A 23,493-nucleotide genomic window follows, 5' to 3' on the forward strand; every position below is an offset into this window, starting at 1 on the left:
TATCAAGTTGTGTGTGTGTGTGTCTCTGTGTGTACATCCACTTATGCTACATGTTCACCATTTGGAGCAAATTTCACCACAGCCTCTGAAATCGTTAAACCAGCCATAGAAATACAAATCAATACCTTCAACCATACCCACACTAACAACCACAAAATCACCTTGAGTTCCTGATACACTGTTGAGATGTCAATCATACTGGTCTTCTCAAAGAAACTGTGTAACAGTGACTCCTTGTGAGGCAGAGGACACAGCAAACCTCCCTAATGAGATCCAGGTACACACCTCCAATGCCTCTGTACATCTTACATTCCCTCCAACTCTTTCCAACCCCCCAGCAAGCACACACACCAGCCCTACCTCCAACCCCGTCCACACACAGACCCACACATGTTCTCTTCTCCTCCTTCCAGTATTGTTTGAATCTGATGTGGACTCTGCAAAACAGCTACATGTGTTATTGTTTTAGTCTAGATGAGATTTTAAATCACCTTTTATTCAAGAGCAAAATGCATAAGCAGTTGTGTTAAAACTGCAAGACATAATACAGAGGGAGAATGAAGAGAGATGGAGAAGATGAAGGAAATGTGGCTTTAATGTCAGTCATGCAACCACTGTTTACCTGTTTTATTGCTGTGGGAACACTTTCCTGTTCTTTCATGCTGGTACAAACACCAGCTTATACAGCCTTCAGCAGGTCACGCTTTAATGTACCAATGGCCCTGTAAAGCAGATAATCACTACCGTGCTAGAGAGTGATGAGCTCCTATACTCCCGCTGCAACCAATAAATCCCACACAGACAAGCGTTTACTCAGAAAGATAACACCTCACACATTGTGAAATGGGTGAGAATTTGATCCACTGGGTGATGTGGTAGATTATTTGTGTGTTTGCACAAATCTGAATTTACTTTATTTTCCAAAAGCTTCAAAATGAAAATGTGATATTATCTAAGAGGTAGAGTACAACCCCCTACCTCACACAAGAAGTCAGGAACACTAGGCATTTGATAAGTGTGCAAGCTTATCATTAAAAACTTTAAGATATGCTGACATATGCAAGTTTTTGAACCAAAAGCTCCATAAAACTTGGATGGCAGCAGTCTGACTAATCCGTCCTCAATGCGTCTTGGGTGCGTTTACTCCTGTATTTACAGCTGTCCACTTGTGATCGGATAACCAAAGACGGATGTTAATACCAGGTGTAAACAGGGCCTAAATGGAAGTGGACTGCTGAGATAAGGCTTCCCAATGCCAACTACTACAGTCTATTTTTTATTTTGCTTGTTTGTTTTTTGCCATTTGCCTCATTTCTCTTATTTTTACTCTTAAAAGCTGTCAAAAGGTCATGATGATGCAGTGCGAGAGCGTTGACTGTATACCTTGTGCCTAAAAGGCAGACTAATGGACATTGGGGTATTTTCACATCCAGAATAGATGACAATCTTAAAATGACCTTATTTCAAAAGCCCCTCACTGAAGGACAATGCCACAACAGGTGTAAAAGTGTACCCACCTCTCCACAGCCATGCCAGCACAAATTTGAAAGGGATTTAATGGATGATAAGCTGTCAGGAGAGGCAAGGGACATCAACTTATATAGTGCTGAAACTACTCTCCTCCTCAAGGCAATCCCCCTCAATTTATTGCCCATATCTCCATTAAGCCCTTTGAAGTAAGTATCCTTAAGATGGCTCTTAATTGCAAATATGATTAAAAATTCAGCATCTCTCAAATCAAACAGAATTTTCAACTTGTTAATGGGTACTATATCCCCATCCTTCATAATCTGCCCCAATTGACTTATACCTTCACACTGCCGTGTAGTGTTTGTCGTACAAAAGGAAGGTAATTACACACCTAAAAATGCTCCTCAGTAACAGTTTGTCACCTCCAGAACCTTTTTTTTTAACAAGAGCACCAGAGTGTACTTTCTTTTCACAGATACTATGCAATGTAGCTTGAAGATCTGTGACAATGACACTAGGTTGGGGGTGACCAAATTTCAATCAGTCAGGCAACAATTTTGGAAATGCACACATCATTATCAGGCCTTTTTGTAAAGTTAAAGATTGGTTCACTCAAATTACAAAAACACAGAGACTTCTGCTTCTACCCCAATGCAGCGGAGGTGAAAAGAATTTTAATCAAAACAAGATGAGGAGTCTACAGCCATGCTATCAGCCTCACTTTTGCACTAGAGGAAAAGTCAGGGGATCCCTAAAGTAAGTAGGATTCATCCTCTGAATCCTATTCAAAGGCTGTTGAGCTATTTTTCTTTTTTCCTTTTGTAATTTAGGTGATCTGATTTTTCAGCAGCACAGTCTGAGAGGGCAACAGCACAGAGACAGTTGGTCACCTGCAGCAAGACAAATTGTGCTCCCCAAACTTGCAAAAGAAAAGAATGTTACCTGAATGAACAGGGTATCACTTGTCATATTTGAAGCTGAAAGAGTTCTGAAATTAAATAAGTAATTAAATAAGAAATTAAACTAATCTTGTAATTTAAAAAAACACCCCAAAAAAGATAGAAAGACAGGTAAAACCATCCATATAGCTGTGGTCAAAAATTGTAAATATTTAATCTAAGTACGATTTTATGCATTGTCTAGACATTTAAACCTATAACAGAACAAAATAAAAAGGGTGTCCACTGTGGCCTTTGGTCCTTGTTTACAGCACACATGCTGCTTTCCTTGTTCTTAATTGTGTTGGGCTGATGCCTAAGGGTCCAAGCAGCTCCCTAAGCTCCCTGGCATTACGGAAAGGCAATATCAGCCCGCCACAAGTGGGCCCCCAGAAGACCAGGCTTTATCTGCAAAGGGCCAGCAGCCAGCACACAATCAGTATGCAAAAACATGCACAGGGATGCACAATGGAGTACATACATACACACCAAAGGTCATTTGTAGCACCTGTGCTCCTACAAATATGTTTTTTCTGTCAGTCATCCCTGAGGGAGCTCTGTTGTCTTGTGAAGATCTAGGGAGAAAAAGGGAATGAAGAGCAACAAATACAAGAGAGAAAGGAGCCTGTCTATGTAGTTTTGCCTCAGTCAGTGAGAAGTAGAAAGCCATAATAAGTTGGAATAATGAACTAGGTATTTTATATTTTATTTGAGTAGGTTTGGTGAATATGCAAGGCAGAAAAGAGGACATGAGAGGATAAATTATAGGAGGAAAGTAGGCTGAAAAGAAGAGATGATAAAGGGGGAAGCCAAGGGCTTTAAAACAACAAATCATGAGCACTGAGATCATAATAACACAATGTGACAAATATGAATGTAATTTACTGCAACATTGGTGGTCTTGGATCGACCCACCCCAGTGTAATTTGCAGTACAATACTGTATGTATTTAGACAGCATGAAAGGAGGCTACTATGACTGTTTGGATCCAAACCAAAGAAATATACAGAGAAAATATCAAATATCACAATCAAATTAGCTTGCTGCACTGAGGTCCCTCTAGCTGTCAGCTCAGTATGAAAAATTACCTTCAGACAGGCTGAATGACACATGGGCACACACACACACACACTGATGCACCAACTCAGACTCAAACTTAAACTCAAAACCCTCCAAACTCACTTTAAAGAATGTGCAAAATTGTCGGTGCGGTTTTCCCAAACAAGCAATTACAAGAAAAGCAGCGGATGACATTTATTAATGCAGAACGCTGTAGACTTAGTGCCACCCTTTGGTGCTGCTGAAAGATGTGAGACGCAGTCAGCTTGATCAGTGACTCTGACACCAAAGGTACCAGAGCCATAGTTGTGGAAATGGTAAATCTACACCTGGGGTACTGTGGGATTACCTGTGCTCAAGTGCCAGCGCCACTCTGGAAGAGTAGCAGTCAGGCACAGCTAATAAAGCCAGGCAGATTTTGTGGGAGACTTAAGAGTGTGCAGTAAATGGAACAGCTACTGTATGTCTTGTTAAGGCAATCACTTTGTCTCAGTCTGTAAAAGACATTTAGTTTCTTTTTTGTGAGCCATGGGCTAGACCGTGGATCAAAGTCCACACTTTTAATGGTGAGACAGAGATTTCCAGAAGCTTCCAAGTTCACAGCACTGCTCTTGTAAGTCAAATGACACCACATGTTTGAACAGACGACTATCCAAGGCCAGCTCAACAAGCTAGATAGAACAAAATGAAATGTTACAATAGAAAGATTTAGAGACTAAAAGAGCATTTGAGAGACAGACATGACAAAAGACCACCATGGGACCAAAGAGTACAGCAGGGCAACTTAACCGAACTAAATAAACACTGAGGTTGTTTTATTTTTAGTCAGTTCAGAAAAATGCCATTTTAAGTCAGACTGGTCAGCAAGTGTCAGAGTGGTGATTGATGTTACGACTTTTCTACATGACGTACAGTGAAAGTCTCAATTACACAAAAATAGTGGATTAAGTATGAATTGTAGCTGAATGAATCATGCCTCTGAATAAGAAATGAGTGCTGTCAGCATTTCCATCCTAAAATATACTTCACAGACCCAGACTAGACAGCCGTCTAACTCTCTGACACTTAACTCACAGAAGCAAAGTATAACTGTGATAAGTGGATGATATTATGCAAGTGTTTGCTGTGCATCACTGCACCACCTTTGGTATTTCAAGCACATCTGATTATACAGAAATGTCAGCAAAACATTCAACAAATCCTCTCTTCTAAGGCCAAGTTCTGACTAATGTGGATTCAGTGCTACATCAAAGGGGCTATAAGACAGGCCAGGGACCTGTTTTATAAAACTCTGCAGGCTCTACAGTAAAAGCTTACATGCACACAAAGAAGAAATTGTGAAAACTTTCCATATGTTCACCTAAAACTAATTTTCTCCTTATTGAAGCATAACGAGCAAGAAATTATGAGCATACATGAGCTCACATCTTTCCCTGTTAACTTTACCAATTATCCATAAATGATTATTATGAATGTCTGCTATAGACATTAATATCAATCGGCCTGCCGTTTAACAATGTGATAGGAAAAAGGAATATTTCAGACCAGCTCAAAAACTGCATAAAGTCTTTTGTTGCTATGAAGGTTAAAAATAGATGTGTTAGACTGTTTGGTGGTCATTATGGTTTTAACGGGGCTACTGAAACACATCTTCTAAATTCATGTATAGGAAATCTTCACCATGTCTTTCAAAATTCGGATATTTGACTGATATACTTCACAACAGATTATTTGTTTCTACATCAACTAAAATAATTAGACATTTATATGCCTATTTGCTTTCTTGCCAGAAAGTTAGCTTAGCTTAGCTGCCCCCATTCAAGTCAGAACCCCCTGTAAAAAAAAACACAGCTTTGTTTTGGGGATTAAATAACCAAGATAACCTGTTGGTTAGTTTGCTTTCGAGGTCCTGGTAGGAGTATTTTTTACCTTTGGACCAAACAAGGCTAGCTGTTCCAGTCTTCATGCTAAGCTACGCTAACTTCACATTTAACAGACAAACGTGAGAGTGGTATCAATCTTCTCGTTTTAAATGACAAGAGTTAATAACTCTTCACAAGAAAGCGAATAAATGTACTTCCCCAAAATGTCAAACTACTTGTGTTGCTCATCTCTTGGAGACGTACACACACACTCATTCATTTGTAAAGTAAAACACAGGGAACCAATAAATGCCAGACATTCTTTCTCAGGCTGTATAAACTACAATTAAGTGGAACAGTTGAACACTGTCATTCACTCAAGTATGTGGTGGAAGGAATGTGAGTGCGTTTCTATGCCTGTGTGTGGCCAGGACAAGGTGTCTGTAACCACACTCTCTTTTACATTAAGTGCTGATACATTTGATCTCCTTAATTGCATTTGTGAAGTTAATTAGATGGAAGTTATTAAAAACTTTGCTTATAATATTATAAATCAGTGTTTCTTCCATCTACCACCCTTCCAACAACACAATGTACAATGAAGCACCCCCCCAGAGAGGAGAGTCAAGGTCACGGACATGATAACACCTCCCAGCACCCAGATGTTCAGGGCATGATATGAGCTGAGTGGGAATGCAAGCATGAGGAATCTGCTTGCAAGATTAACACAACGCAGGCTTAAGAAATCATATTACAAGATGCAGACAATGATTTTTCATTATCTGTTAATCTGTCATTTATTTTTCTAATTAATCAATTAATCTTTTAGTCTTTAAAATGTCAGAAAATAGTGAAAAATCTCCTTTACAATTTCACAGAGCGTCTTCAAATAACTTGTTTTGTCCCAGCCAAAAGCAGAAAATCCTCACATTTGAGAAACTGTAATAACATATTTTTCCTTAAAAAAAGACACTTAATCAATAGACAATCAAAATTATTGCCAATCTTTTTCTTTTGATTAAATGATTAATAAATCAATAGAAAGAATATCGAACTGTCTCTGCATCTACATCTGAAAAGGTCCTTATGTTTACATCAAATTACTTTATGAAGCCCCTTTCACTGAGAATTTTGTACACATATTGATTTATTTCATGAATCATGAACTATGATTTTCTACAGTGTCATAATACAATTTTATGAAAAAAATCTACTTTGGGGTACCATCTGTTAAATGCTTATGGTAACAAGCAATGAAGTCCTCAGGACAGAATCAAACCAGGACATTGCTGGTAAACAATAAACATCTGAGCCAACTAGGTCACCAGGACATTTTTAACTGGAGAATAAATCCATCAGGCTGTCTATGACACACAGGCAGTGGTTTGTTTTTTCAAGTCAAAACCACACATTGTGTAATGGAGGGCATAATACATATTGCTACTTTCAATTAATATTCCTGAAATTTGTAAGAATCTGATAATAATTTTTTGGGCTCAGTTCAGACATAAACTGAATTGCTGGTCAAGTACACACGGCATATTTTCAGGAATGCCAGTACTGTTTAATTATAATCCCTTATGTCAAATACTGTCAGCATTTATGTTTCACTTTTCATATACTGACAAGCTGAGGTGTGTGATAGTGAGGAGCTTACCTCGTGTATTCGTGGTGATAAACACCTTATGAGCACCGCTGCCTGGAAAGGCCAGCAGCCCATCTGAAAGGCTTATCCTCACTCCATTAAATGTTCAGTGGAAAGCAAAGTGGCTGTACAGACCATTGATTATCATTCAGGCAGAGCTTAAAAGTCAAACTTCCAGTGAATAGGGCAGTCACTGAAGTTGCACAGAGGTAGTTTATTATTATGAAAGAAAAAAATCCACTTTTGGTTAATCTTACATACTTTTTGATATAGTCATTATTTGTGGTGATGAAATATGTGATTTACTGTTTTACATGCCTAATCTTCTCATCGGTAAAAAGTTTCAAGTTGTCTTTAATATAATCAGTTAAACAGAATGCCTGTTTGACCATCTGTAGTTTATTGTGTTTCTTTCATCTCCTCTGAGGATTGTAAGTCAATAAATTTTATTTAAATTGTACTTTGCTAAACTAACTGAATTAATACATTAATATTGCATTAGCTTCATGCTGTGTCATTGCATGTCAAAAGTGCATGTCTGCATGACCTACATTTGTTTTCGGTCTTAATTGCGCCCCTGGTAGTGGCAGCCCAGATGTGAACTGACTGTCATACTGTGAAGGGAGAGAGACTTTGCCCAGAGCACCAAACCCATCATAAAACTGAAGCCCTCTCACAGGACACTCTGGTGGCTGAGGACTCACTTCATAAATGAGTGCATGCAAACACAGAAACATACATGTACTGTAAATATGCAATGGACAATATCACAGTATAAACACACGCTCTCAACCACTCTTAAATACCATCTCTGTGATGAAGAGCCTGCATAAATGGACACAGCCCTGGATGTTTTTGAACTGTATTGAAACTGAAACCAAACATAGCTTTAACTCTATAAGTCAGAGAGGACATTAATAGACATTAATAAGAGGGTATATTCAGCCTGAGGGGATTATAGGTCAGTACTGTGTAGATTCATCGACATTTTCATGGCTTTGTAAGAACCTGCATAGGAGAAGAGGAAGATGGGTCGCATTTCGCCTTGCAATAAGGCCAAGTGTAGGAGAGTATCGGCAAATACCCGCTTTCTACACCTGGTAGTATATACCCATCTAGTTGGATTACATCTGACTTTAAAGGAATAGTTCCACATTTTGGGAAACACACTCTCCATTAAGTATAAAGCAAGAGCCAGAAGATGATTAGCTTAGCTTAGCTCTGTCCAACATTTTAAAACAATATCTAGCCAGCAGCTCACAAAATAACACGTAATATCTTGTTTATTTAATTAGTTTTTTTCACAAACAGAAACGTGAAAAAACAAGTTGTAATTTTACAGGGAGTTAAGTGTCATAATTATTTCTTGGTCCTGGAGTCTTGTCATCCACTGCCAGGGAACAGAAAGAAACTCCAGGAAGTCACTGCAACGCAACATAGTTAGGGCCAATAAAATGTTACCCAAACAAGATAACAACCGATATATAATGTGTTAATTAGTCAGCTTAAGGGTGCCGGTCGGTGATTTTTTTTCAACTTTGGAAAGAACATATTAACTTTTTCCCATGTGCTAATCTAAACTAATCTTGGTTTCTCTTTCAAAATTAGAGCATAGCATATCACACTTTCTTGTGATACGAATGTCCTGCTATCTGAGCTGCCTGCCACCTGTTTGACTTGAGTGCTTCTCGGTACAATGTGTGCACAAATTCTTTATGCAGAATAAAGAACATTTTACTAAAGCTTAATACAAATACATCTCTGTCCACATCTGAGTTAGTCGCTACACCCTCTACTTCTGTTGGTGTCTAACTGTGTTACCTCGCAGTCAAGCCTATTGGATTCTGATGTGGCATGGCATGTTACTCTTGTTACTTCTTTTTTCACAAAGTAACAATGTGACTTGTTGTTTCTAAAAACAGTTTTAAATCTTGAGGCAGCGGTCTGACTGTTTCAAACACAGCAATGGGTATCTGACGCACTGGCAGCAGCCAAGCCAAGAAACCAAATGCAAATCTTATCAAAACACAGCTGCTGCTGCCCCATTGTTACGTTCATAAAAACACAGTTCTCATTTTAAACATTAGATCTTGCTGCAATTGCTATTAAAAATCTACATTTGATAGACATTTATCTGCATATGTATACATGCATACCATGCGTATGTATAGATCTTTTTTTATTATTATTATTATTCCAATGCAATCTGCTAGTTGAGTTGGACAGTGGCCAAAAGATTATGGAAAGAACCAAACAAACGGGAGTCTTCCCCATTCCAAAGGTTTGTGTCTTAAAATGATGATGGGAACATTTCAGTCACATGAATCACTAAATTAATACATAAAGCTCAGAGTTTCATTAACAATGGAGTGTAGACAAGGAAAAAGATTACCCTCCAAACCCCATTCTTATATTGTATTTTTCAGACATCAGTCTATTACCTGTAGGAAGAAGCAATACTACAAGCAGCAATAAATCACTACAGTGGGAAAAGCCAAGATGTCAGAGTTCAGTGAGGATGAGAACCAGCTTCTGGAACTCCATAATATCCTAACCTCTTTTTTCACTGCAAACCTGCTCGTGTCAATCACCTCCACTGGGCAAATCTTCTGTGTTCTTGACAAATTGCTTTTCATTTCCATGTTTGTCATGAAGGATTGAAGTCTTAATGGAAAGACTTCTTCAATCCTTTCTTTCTATGAAAAGTTTAAATCTCAAGCTTTGATAAGCTTTTGCAAGAGATTTTACAAAGGTGATTGAAACTGCTCATCTGGGTATTCATTTGAGAATTTATCTGTATGAACAGCTTTTTATTTGGCACTGTTTGTAGTCCTGCTGTTGATCACAAATGCTGGCACAGGGCTGCTTGTTGACTTAAGGTATATGGTTAAGGTCCAGCTTTCCAGCTTGGTTTGCTATATGGATTGAGCTTGAAGGTCAAAAAGAGCTGTGGCCATCATTTGCTTTTTTATTGTGACAAAAATGCTTCAAGTGGTGTTTCTGAGGTAAATTGTTGTTCTAATAAATTGTTGTAAGAGTGCAAACCTTTGCTGTCAATTTGAAAATCTCTGCAACAGCTGATGATCTGCTAATTAAGAGAGAGGTTCCATTTGTCTGTTAAATGTAACTGAAATGGTTTGTCAAAAAAAAAAAGAGAGAAAAAGCTGAGGGCAACCAATTCTCATAAATATCATTGCCAAATCAACACTGTTTTGGAATAAAACAGCTTTAAAACTCTGGCTACAGGACACACTTGATAACAATCTTGCAGCAATAAAGAAACTGTTTGAAGTGAGCAAAACAGTGCAGGTATTTTGGTTGATTGGAAGTAAAGCTTAAGTCTGCTCTTTTAGTTCTTATTGCAGTGGAAAATCACAGGCTACGGAAACAACATGTCTCAGAGATTAATGACTGTCTGAAGTTTCCTTTTATCTCTATGCGTTCACATAGACATTCTGAACATGAGTTAATTACTGTATTTCAAAACACAACCAAAGACTGTATCTGTAAAGACCACACGGCTCTGTGTTCCCCTCTTTCGAACACCTTGACATTATCCCTGTCCGCACTTTCTTTCCATCTTCCTCTCTCACTAACCTGAGGCATTTCATTGGCTCTCTTGCCACTCAGCAACCCCTAGTTATATGGACTTCCAAAAGAAGGCCTTCGGCTACACTGTAACCCTGCACGGCAAGAGAGAAAATGGATTGTAAGAAAGTACAGCTTGCATGCACCATCTTTTTTTGACCATATAAGTTTCAATCTTACTTACACAAACTCTGGAGCTGAATTAGCAGATATAACATTTGGAGACTGTTGATGAATGTGGGGAAAAAATAAGATCCATGCTTCCTTGAGAACTGTCAGTGAGACATCAGAAGTAGCAGGAAGGAAAAGTAATAAAAGAACTGTGATACTGTAGATGAAATACTGTCAAGATGCTTGGAATATTGCAGTGGTGGCAATTACAGTTTCAAAGACAATGGTATAACCTAACCCAGTTACATACTGCATAACTTCTCAGCTCTTACAACATTTTATGTATTTGTCGGAGACTGTTCATCCCTGTATCAAATCAGCTTTGGAAGCCATGTATAAACCAAACAGATAAACACAGACTAAAGTTATGTGTTTTTTGACAACATATTTCATTCATATTGTGTGCAACATCATTCCTTCCTACATAGTACAAATATCTCCCACTGGATCACCCACCAGCTAATGAGACTGTATGTCAAAAGGCTCCAGATGCTTAGAGAGGCTGCATTCCAACGTCAACCTCTGGTTACATTAGGTATGCCCTCTCTCCCTCATCATTCACTGAAGGCTTACTACCTCTTACTGGGATCTGATGAGCCAAGTTAAGGAATGGGTTTGATTTACATGTGTTCTGATCCGTTTTAATATTAGAACAAATGTCATAAAATCAAACCCCCAACTACTCAGTTTAATGCTTAAAAAATGATTCATAATCAATTATTTTGACAGCCAATTGAACTGAACAATGAATGAATTAGTAATTTCCCATGACATGGCCCCATTGGCTCTTGGAGTTGACCCCATGCATCTGTCATTATGCCAGTGTCAGGAAATACCCAGCCTGATGAGTAGTCCCGCTTAACTTCCACTTCTTCCAAGATATGTTTGGAGGATATTCACATTTTTTTCCATAAGAGGACACCATTTGGAATCTTTCAAGAAACTGAGTAAGGGAAATCTCTCCTCTAAATGTTTACAACACATTGTCCATACTGCCTTACATCCATTTACAATACACTACATCAAACTCACCATTTATATTTAGAAGCCTGCAAATTAACTCACAGCCCTAGTTCCAATTTTTTATTGAGTATAACAAGCTGTCAAGTCTGTGACATATCCAAAACTATAACACAACCTTAAGCATTTAGCATTACACTAATTATGTAGTGGTCCCGTTAATTACTGATTTATCAATTAATTATCTAATACCACAATACTGCACTCACATTCCTGCCTTATTACAGGTTCAGATAAAGGCATCACAGCTGGATGGTTGTAAATCCAACCATTACCAAAACTTTTAGTGCCATCAGCCTCAGTGATTACTCCTGCTTATCTGGGAATCCCATTCTAAAGCAATACAAATGCCAGCTAAGAATAGATCTGCTAATTAAGGCAATTTATGCATGTTTTGGGCTCTTCAGTGAGAGATGCTCTAGTGGGAAAATAGTTCTTTATGCTACAGTCTTCACATAGAGGGCTTTGAACCCTGTCAGTGAGACATGAGACGAATGAAGGAGAGAGATGAGAAGGATTGAGGAAATGGCGGAGGGATAATGCGCACTACTGATGTGTTCCATCACAATACTGAGCCATTCTTTTTTTTTTTTTTAGCTAATCTTAGGTTTAATAGTCAGCCTAATTGATGATATGTGTGTTTTTGTGTGAGAATACATCTCTGGCTGTATCTGAGCGTGAAAGTGAAATACTGTGAAAGATAGAAAGCATATTTATCTATTGATTATTAGCTGCCTGACTGGAGAGGAGACAGTTCACACAGATGTAACCTCAAGAAGCATCTGAGGTGATACTATTGCCATGACCTTTAAAGCTGTCCTTTCAAAATATGAATTCACCCAATTACTTTTAAACCAAAAATCCCTGAGGAATACCATACAGTATCATTCTGAAAGAAACCACTGTACCATTTCAGTCATTGATGGACAAGTTGTAGGGTCACATGGGTACAACTCTTTGCTTTTGCACAGTTTGTCTGAGAAAGAAACAATCTGCCAGTGTCAGCCCATCTCAGTGAAAGGAGGAAACAAGCTGGATTCACAGATCAACCACACATTGCAGGTGTGGGTTGTCTTTACAATTACTTATAAAGCCTCAAGACTGTGAAAGAGTAGATTTATCTACAGAAGTAATTATCCAGAGTGCCTCAGCACACAGCCATAGCTGGACACTGACCTCAGGAAAGGAAGCTTAGAGCAAAAGAGTAAAAACAGCCCGGAGAAAACCACAAACCCAAGGGAATTTCTTGGCTTAGAAGCTAGTTTATCTAGATGATGGTGCTGGTGGTGGGGGGGGCATTGAGGGCAGCACCTCAAAGTGACAGTAAAAAATTAAATAAATCAACTTAAGATGACAATAATTAGACACAACCACATTTTTATCTGTCTAATTACCACATTTGATTAGTACAAACTGTGCATGGTTGATTTAATACATTACTGATGCAATGAGGATGCAGTAAAACTTGTTTGTGTGTTTAATATTTAAATTAAATGCTTGATACATGCTTTTATACTTGAACTGCTATATCACTGCTTGATACAGTCAAGTTGTTTTTTTTTTTTATTTCTATATTATTTTTTTTAGTTCATGCTTGAGTTGCCATTGCACCTAATGAAGACACTACTGTGTCTTAATATGAGATTGTCAGTCAACACAATTGAATAGCTGACTGACAGATGAACTATGCTATGATTCTTTTTCACAGAAATGCGTGATAGGAAAGGCTGAAGGTATAGTAGGAGTGTGGGTGGATCCCCCAGGCGAGGAACCTGCTACTTTTGTAGGGCAGGCAGATAGTAATCGATCCTCTTCAAAATGAGGAGTTATGTGGCTATGTGTGTCTTGGAATGTGTCCATACGTATGTGCATGTCTGTGTGAAGGTGCAATGACCTATGAACTTCAGGCCCACAGGCACTTGTTAAAGCTCTCGCTAGCTTCAGTCCCACAGGCCTGGCAACTGTGCTCTGTCTCACAGCACCACAGGAAACAAGAGAGTAAACAAGGGAAGCAATCATGAATCACAGCTTTCAGCACACAATCCGAAACACACATTAAAGACAAGCTTACGCTAACACCATTACATATGTATTTATGCACATTCACTCAGAACCAAACAATTGCAGCAACATCTGTGGGGGTTTGAGAGACAACAGACAGTCTCAGTAATTCAGTCTCAACAGTTCCTGGTGGACAGAGTTCTCAAGAGTATTTTTCAGCTAATAACAACCTAAAAAACACCAGTGTCAAACAACGTGAATTTATCATGAGCTCATACATTCTATATGGGCTGACTCTGTGGATGCTCTGTATGTCAATAGACAAATAATTCAAGGATAGAGGTGTTCATTCAGACTTCTTTTTTTTTAAATACTGACACATAAAAACAGCATATGAAGTCCAGACATAAACCTCAAATCAGGTTTGATGGATTCCAATGATGGGTGAGAAAAATATTAATAGCTTAAAAACTTTAAAGTCACTTAGAGCTGAAAAAGCAATTTGCTAACTGTGCCAACAAAGAATGAAAGAATAGATGTTAAATTAGCAAGCACCAGCACACCTTTCTTTGAAACCCGAGTAATTTCAGCAAATTCTCAGTCAGGTTGAATGAAGCAGACAGGAGCTGCATTGTGAATACATTTTTTCTTATTCTACTCCTACCCCACACATTTCCAACAAATAAACGACATTAGTGGAGATGCTCTCCAACCAAACTGGTCTCCAGTGAAGCTTGTTAGTCACATTATTTCTAAGGAACAACAGAGGGAATCTGAAAGTTCCATCCAACCAACAAAGGAAGCCTCGTTGGTATAAAAATATGTCCTATCAGCCCCATCATCCATAGCGAAGAAGTTCTCATTAGTTGTGAGCGTCAGCTCATCACTGTCACCATCACAAAGACTGCAGGGAGTCTTGTTAGCTTAGGGGACGACACGGCAAACCAGCTTCTCCCAATCAGGCCATCATTACTTACTGTAAGGTCCAGTATTCTGTGTCGTGTAGTATTTTGGATCACAACAGTCAACCACTTGCAGCCATGAGTGTCAGTCACCAAAGCAGCATGAGTAAGTACACGTGAACTCTGACCTGTATACAACTAACTCCAGCGGGCCAGCCAGATGTCTCAGTCAAACTGTTCCCTGTGGAGTTGCTGCACACACCAGTGATGGAATTAGGCTGTGTTCTGCTGGTCTCTAAGCCCCTCTTGTACTTACTTCTCTGCTGGCAACACATGGATGAGATGATCTCAAACTAAAATAAGCCTCAGAGGACCTCCGTTATTTATTGCTAAAGTTATTAACCTAGCTATTGGCTTAGTTGCAGTTATTACTAAAATATGAACAAAACGGAGTTTGAAAGCACAGTTGTGAGACAACCATCATAAAAAAGAAATACAGGATGCAGGCTATTCTTTTATTTTCCCCCGGTTCCTTTTTTAGACAGTGTTTACAGACCATCAAACAAAACAGGTAGAATGGCGAGGCAAGTCACAGCATCACTCTGGGGATGCATAATTAAGATCTGTGTGATGAAAGGGACAAAGCCATCTCGAAGTGAGCATATGCTTTTAATGGCAACCATTTAGATTATTATGTATCATGCTATTACTGTTGGCAGATTTATTATGCGGAGATTAAACTCTCAAATAGGCGGAGTTCCAGGTTCCCCCTCTCTGTACAATTAAGTCACTCAACAAACAATTTTAAGAGCTCAAGGCTTTAATGATGGACCATTGTATGCTTTTTATGCTACAGTACAGAATACCAGACAAGGGAGTGATTTGGTATATATCAAACACCTGTAATCATTTTGATTGCAATTTATTAAGCAAGGATCATTTTCAAGGACAGGTGTGTAAGCCTGGCAGCTCTCCCAGCTATGTCGTATACAGATTTCTAAAATCCCTGTAATCTATGGTGGGATATGGATGTGATAAACACACATGCACTCACAGGTTCACACAAGGGGCATTGCTATGTAAATTTACTGTACACCTTATCACATCCTCTGACTCACAAGGTCTGCGACACATTTTTTGGCAAAAACCTGCAGTGCGCTGGGCCAATCAGTGAGAATTTGTCAGAAGTCTGTCAGTGAGCATTTGTCAGAGGTCTGGTCCACTGCACTGGTCCTTTAGCCAAAAGAAGAGTCTCAAGAGAAATGTATCTACTCTACCAGTTTACCAAAGAACACTGTAGAGAGAAAAAGCTCCCAGTGTTGAAGAGCACTGAATACTTATTCCATACTGGAAACCCAGATACTTAGTTTCATGTCAGGGCTCAGTGAATAAAGCCATAGCAATTAAGCAATAAAAATATTTTATTGGACTTTGAAGTATATGTTGCTAGCTTGCTATTTGCAGTTTCAGAAAAGTTGTGATGAAGGGGTGCTTCCGGTGCAAATTTGACTGCAAATGAACATATTCACATTATGTAGAAGGATCAGAGACCGTTCTTTAAAAGTACCATATGCAACAGGACAACACCTCTGACTGAAACACAAACCTCCTAGAGTACTCATAAAATGCTCTGGACTGGGTGGTTGATCTAAGTTTGTCAGTTTGGAAATTTATAGAAACGAACTGGAAAATTGGTGTCATACACATTTTTGTGCTCTTGATGTGGATAGTTAAGCCTTAGTATGTTTCCTCTTTTGAGTCACCACTGAAATTTAAGAAAAGAGTTGAAGGCTGTAAAACTGTACCACTGCTGCTATAGTCAGAGGAGCTAGACAGAACATTCAGTGCATTATCTTTGGTTTGGAAAGTGTGAGGAATGAGGTTGTGTTTAACCCACATGTACTCTGAAGTTGGCACATTACTTCAGCCATCATAGGAGCAAAAAGCTTGGAAAAATAAAGCCATCACTCAGTGTCAAAAAAGCTCTAGTGTTGAAAACATATTGTTACTGCTATGTTACTGACAGCTGTCTTTGTCTTACAGACTGAACAAGACGGGCGCCAGTAGGGAATTTGAAGGACTTTTGAAAAACATTTGTGATTTCTTGTGTATCTTTCCCTGTAGTTTCAGGAATGTTTGTATGATTTTTTTTAAATTACAGATGAATATTATGACAAAAAATATAATTTTGTATGTTTTGTTTGTTTCCTACTTCAGGTTCAGGCTAAAATCTTCTCAGTAGTTTAACCCTAGTTTTGCTGAAATTAGTTTTACTTCTTCATAGTTCCCTATTTTTCTTAAATGCTTTATTTGCTTTTCTTCTGATCTTATTAAAACCCAATATGTAAGAAAGTATTGGTCTAATTCCCTGTTAAGAACAAACTGCTGCCTATAGTACTGAAAACAAAAATTAAAAACAACATTATAAAACAGTACATTAGGGTTAAAATATATATATATATATATATATATATATATATATATATATGAGAGAGATTTAGTCATTATTCTCTATTTGGTTTGCTGTTGTCCCTTGTATTTAGCCTCAGCCCTCAAACCTCTAACAATCATCGCTGCAGACCAGCCCATTCTCATTCTCAGCAGGTGCATATGTAAAAATATTGTTATTTAATAATATGTGGACTGAAACTTCCCAATCTGTACAAAGTATTAATCTATGTGACTGTAGCTGTTGCCCTATTTTATCATAGTGTACCTACACCTGTGAGGTCTGCTGCTTGACTGGAACAATATCAGCTGCGTATGTGATAAAGCCTAAAGGAAAGTGTTTGTGAGCCAATAAATCCTGGATAGAAAGTATGTTGTCAGCACTCCAACAAAAACTTTTCATGTGAACCTCAACCACCACCTGCAATATCAGTGTTATATCAATGTTATCCTGGAGTTCATTTTCCTGGAATGAACCTTGACCCTTCAGCAGAGAGATAGCACTTATATGGCTGGCACACTCCATTTCTAATCCAAAGGTTTTCTTTCTGGCTCAGTCTCAGATTTCACCCAGTAAACATGTTTTGGGACAGTAGCTCTGATTTCCACACAACATAATTGTCCTACTGGAGTGTATTCTGGACTTGGCACAATGAAAAATTAAGTTAAATATAAAGGAAACAAAAATAAATGCATCTGAATCTCTTAACTTCTCAAATAAATACATTAATTTATATAAATGTTTCTTCAATTTTAACCTTGAGACTAGATGTGTGGTGACAGAATTATCTAGTATTGAATCGACTATGCAGTAACTATGACATTGTCAGAGCAGAGAGCCTTATTTCCACCCAGTGGAAATAATACATCCTCACTGGTCTGACTGGTGCAAAGGGACTGTTCAAGTGGAGTCTCTCTGTTCCTCATTAACCTGCAGCTCATGTGATGTATGCACTCACTGAGGACTGAGGATGATAACATAGTGGATGTCCTACTTTGACTCCTCACATGCATTTGGACATGCCCTTGATCCTATCCTATGCATAAAACAACATGATCTCACATAAACCTTATTATGGCAATTAACTTTCCACTGGTGTGATAAGAGCTGCTTAAGAAGCTGTGTTTCATTGGACTGTATCAGGGGTTACAGATAGATGGGTCACTTTCAGCAAGGAGGCAGCACACAGCATGGGTCAGGGGCCACATACTGATACTGCTGGCTACACAGAGAGAGGGTGACCAGAATACCCGCAGGGTACCGTGACAGATCAAACTTAGCATATTCATCATCTCCTCTCGTTTCTCTCTCTATTCTATATCTTTTTTTTAATTAATCTTTCTACATACACAGGCAACACATTTCCAAACATAAGAAAAACTGTATTGGCAATGAACACGCCAGCCAACTCATACCTGAACAAATGTGTAGAAATGCCAGTAGACAGTATATTCCCGTGAAACAGGCAGGCATCATTCAAGAGCAGCTGGAAACGGTGTAAATCCACACTTAGAATGCGCTTTGTGTTGTCTATTTCATCTAAATCACAACTTCTGCTGCAAAGCCGCTAATGAGGATGGTGGACGAGTTGCTGAACTCCGCAATAATACAGATAATAATGTTCAGAGCAGCTCCTCAGAGGGTGGTTTTCTATTTAATCAAAGTTCAGATCAGTCGGAGGCATCGTTGCGGTCGAGAAGTAATACACTCAACACTATTTGGATTTTCTCCACTCCAGGCGAACTCCTCACTTCCAAATGCTGATAACTTCGCGGAATTCATCGGTGATCAGATTCACTATTAGATCCACTTAAAAAGAAGCTTTCCGCGGCTGAATAAAGCACAAGAATCCAAAAGAGCAGAAGCGTCCGGTTCCAGTCACTTTAATGGTTTAAATGCGTACTTTCCCCCTCTTTCACTCCGGTTTCGTGGGACTGGCGCTGGTTGGATGAGGCGCCGTGCGTCTCTGCGCTCAGCGCTGGTTTGGTTTTCCTACTCAGGCAGAGGCTTTTCTGTTGTACAGACGAGATTCCTGTGAGTCAGGCACCATTTAACCGCACAAGGATACATTCACAACACGAAGCTCCACTAACGTTTGCATTAAGCTCGCCTATTATGAAAAAGGTCCAGGCTACAGCAGCCAAGTAAATGTTAGAGAATATAAAACATACTGCAAACTATGGGATGTGGATGTTATAGTTGTAATATCCAACAGATTTAATATAGTAGACAATGTGCCACAATATTAAGTACCACAAATGTAAGTCGAGCTGTTTCTTATTAAATTGCAGTAGAATATGAATCCAATTGGCTGCACAAATTAAACGCTTTGTTCAAAGTGTTCATCATTATCAAATAGGTTAAGATTGGCCTTTATGAACTATTTAATTCCCAAACGAAAATGTATTTAACATTTAAAGTGTGTCTGCCGTTAAAAGTGAGCATAATGTGATCTTGATGTATGATTTATACTATTTTTATCTTCTTATCAAGATAGAGGGGCGTGCACTTTCACTGTATCTCTATAAAAGCCTAAAGGGAGCAGCCCAGGCTGCACATATAGGAAAAGGGTATTCTTAATGAGCCAGTATAATGTGCCTTCATCCAGACTGGGCAGCAGCAGCACTGTGCTTTATTCGATGACAACAATCGATCACGTTTTCACCCTCTGACCTCTCAATATACCACTGGGAAATTAGATGACATTTTAAGTGCATTAGAAATGTAATGCCTATTATGTCTTGATATCAAATATGTTGAAGTAATCACATAGCCTGAGTGATACTCTACTTAAATAAAATAAATTTTGAACTGCGAAGGATTAATGTACTTTAAACGTTATAGTTAAATTTTTGACCTAGTGAACGTCAGAAATGTCCTTTTTAGGTCAGCACTCCATCTGCTGGCTGCAGAGCTGTAACACAGTCTGGTGTGAAGGCAATGGTCCTGAGTAAAGGAAAAGCTCATTGTGTAAAGCTTTGTTTGTCATTTTGTATTGCCTACCTTACAGTACAGCACTGGATTTTTCCCAGCAACTTGTTCATGACACTGCCTGTTGTACATGATACATGTCTTCGTCTACGGCTGTTACAAATTATGGTTAAAATTCTGTTTTGCATCCTAATTCTGTCCACTTCCACACCGAGTACCTTGTCCTCAGTGAAACAAGCAGTCAGATGCTAATATGTCAAGTATATGCATAATTTTTAAAAGAAACTCAGCCCTCACGCCTCAAATCCTTTAATTGCCCATTGTGAATCATTGGTGGCTCTGCTGAATGGTGCCAGCCCTCGAAACCAAGCCATCACAATTGGTAAACAACCAATAAAATATGGGAATTATAGTCTCATTAGGAGCATGTTTCTGCTTTTATACAAAATCAGCTCTATTTTTTTAATTGAAAAACACCTTTGCCTTCTCGCATTTCCCATATGCAGTTCAATGTTTGCAGGAAAAGAAATGCACTGAAATATGTGTACAGTTGTCTTTTCCCAATTACTCAGTCATAATGCTTTGCTGTGCATTGCTATTGTGTTTCTTTTTCCCTGAGACAATCAACAAGGGTCCCTGTTCACACTATTATATCTCTTCCGAATAAATATTACCCCTACTATATGACTCTCTAACAGCCCAGTTGGCTGAGACTGAATGACTGCAACAGTAATAGAGGACAACATGGTCATATAATAACTGCATAATTAGTCTCATTTCATAACATTGATAGAATAAGCTAACTAGCACAAATAACGAGAGGATAGAGATTTACCAGTAGACCTATTGCTTTTTGCATGTGTGTTTTCAACAACAGGTGCAGTGCACACAGCTAAATGCAGGGTTTGTGAATTATATCAAACATTTCGCAATTGGTCACATTCCAAAGCATCTCCTACACCAATATTTCCAGGGAACAGATGGTGAAAAATGGACACAAAGACTTGCATGTTTTCATGGCAACACAGCACATGAAATGGCAAGGATTTGAAGGAAACCTTGCCAAGTGCTGAGACCTATTTTTATTTATTTCTTTCACTTCAAAATAGCTGTGTGGTTGGGTCTGAGCCAGGGAAGAAAATAGCTCCAAAAAGCACAAACCTAAATCCAAAATATATTTATGAAGGAATAAATAATTTGGAATCTCCGAAGAGAAACAAACTTGGGCCATTGTCCCTGACTACCGGTGACTGTTCTGTCCAGCCGTACTGAAATGATGTGTCCGTACCTGATATGTGGAGTTAAATGCAGATTTTTATAACTTGGGCAAGTAGGTTGTATGGAATGTGTGGCCGTATCCATGATGGCTGTGTATGTAACACATCACTGCCATTAACTGCTTTCAATACATTATAGTTTTCCCCATTCTAGCTTCTATTTTTCATGTTGATTCTCCACTCTCCCCTTTTCCTATTATCTGTGACAGCTCTTTGGCTCTTTCATTTACCTCCACTCGTTTATATCTTTACTTATTTGTCAGCGCCACTCACTGCACATCACTACAGTTGCTCAGGGTCATACAAAGTGTTGAAGCAAAATGAAAGACAGCCTTTGCATTCAACATCCACATCCCAGTTGGAAAAGCTGATGCAATACCTCTTCTCTTTCTCAATCTCCCTCCAAATTGACAAACTTGCAGCAACCCGGATGGTCTTATCAGTCGTTAAGACTGTTAGACGACCTTTCAATTACTCACAATGTCACTGTTATATTTTTTTCCCACTGGGCCGCAAAGATTTTATGTATGAAAAAAAAAAGCTTCTTATCTTGAGAGAGGACACAGACAGATCAAAAATCCCTCTTTCAACCATTAGCTCCACATAAACTACATCAAATAGAAGCCAGTAAAAGCTCCAATTTAGATTCCATAAAAGAAAAAAAAAACATCCTCACAGTGCCCATTAGAGATAAAAGACAGAAAACATAATTATTTTGGCCTCTCATTTTCTTCTTCCTGTCACTTAAATTTGCTCCAGGTGTCAGAAGAACTTCAGCATATAAGTAGTATTTTGTCATCTACCAACACCATGGAGGCTACAGAGACAGAAGAACTCTTAAACGTTTTACTTTGTTCTATCCTAGTACATCCCATGTCAGAGACCTCACCATAAAATGTCAAAGCAAACGGAGAGGGGATTGAACTGTGTTGGCTTTAGACACAGTACTTGAGGTCTGCAGCTGTTGAACTGGCATTAAGTGGTATTACAGTCTTTGTCAGCAAAAGGAAACATAGTCCTCTTCCTGGGAATTGGGTTCACCACTCTATCTTTCAAAGGACAAATACAGAATCAGCACAACCTGAAGCACCACTTTACTCACTGACGGCTTTGTCGAGGCTTATTTCAGACATTTCTTTAAAAGCATTTTATCAGATCGAATGGAAACCGAAACTAGGCTGCTTAGGAACAGAACAAATAACAGATCTGTTATTTTTGATGAATGACAAAACTAGAAGAAAAAATAACAAGAGAAGAAATAGCATATTCTGCTGTAAGAAACATAAAGAGGGGGCAGGATAATACCTACTGCTGGATTAACACCAGCACAGACTGCAGTGGCAACAACATGGTGCATGACAAGAGACTGAAGAATGGCAGGGATATGTTGTGTAGACAGCTATAGGCAGTAAGCCCTAAACTTCATTAACACAGCATAGCTCTTCATTGGTTTGTTAAAGGACAGAATGATTACTGTTACTTATCGAGTGAATTTGCACAAATCACATTTAGCACATGGACCGTACCTTTGTATCCAAGGCTGTTGTCTTGTTCTGTTGCAGGCTCAGATGCAGGTGTTTGAGTGATGACCTCACGGTTCCCTCTGTGTTTATCTGTGTCTGTTTGTATTGGAAACACAACAGTGGGTAACACAATGAAAAGAGCATTACACATTTGGTTAACTTGTCCATATGCAACATAAACGCATTTCTTATGTGGCCTAAGTTTAAACATGAACAATAATCTAAATGAATAAACCTCACTTATGGATGAATGATGTGGAAAGTTTAAAGGAGTAGTCATGCTGAAGAAAGGGGGAACTGGGGTATTATTCAGTTTGATTTAAATGATGACTCATCAAGTTGGAGTTAGTTTGAGATTGTTTTATAAATACATGAAGGTTCAGAGATATTTCCCTTGCCACTAAGATGAATACAATTTGCTCTGGAAGCACATTTTTGTAATGCCAACACTGTGAGGTGTAAACAAATTTAATCAAGCAGTCACAGAAAGGTGAGGAGTATGATTGCTTTCATGTCTTAGTCACAGGAGGAACACGATCTCTGTGTAAGCAGAAAATGAATCTAACACAACACACTTTTGAAAATACAGACAGCTAATGGAAAATTAGCTGAGCAGCCAATAAACCTTTTGCACTTAAGATTACTGAGAATTAAAAT

The 23,493-nt window shown here is 38.6% G+C and overlaps 1 protein-coding gene across 1 annotated transcript in view; it reads right to left on the reverse strand.

Annotated features, from left to right (window-relative positions):
- Positions 1-23,493, reverse strand: part of LOC137195363 (roundabout homolog 1-like) — a 108,471-nt gene that overhangs the window by 72,518 nt on the left and 12,460 nt on the right. The window contains exon 5 of the mRNA XM_067607639.1: positions 22,840-22,932. Coding sequence (XP_067463740.1) covers positions 22,840-22,932 — 93 coding nt within the window. The remainder of the gene's footprint in view (positions 1-22,839; positions 22,933-23,493) is intronic.

Source organism: Thunnus thynnus, chromosome 13, assembly GCF_963924715.1.
Source record: "Thunnus thynnus chromosome 13, fThuThy2.1, whole genome shotgun sequence".
NCBI lineage: Eukaryota > Metazoa > Chordata > Actinopteri > Scombriformes > Scombridae > Thunnus > Thunnus thynnus.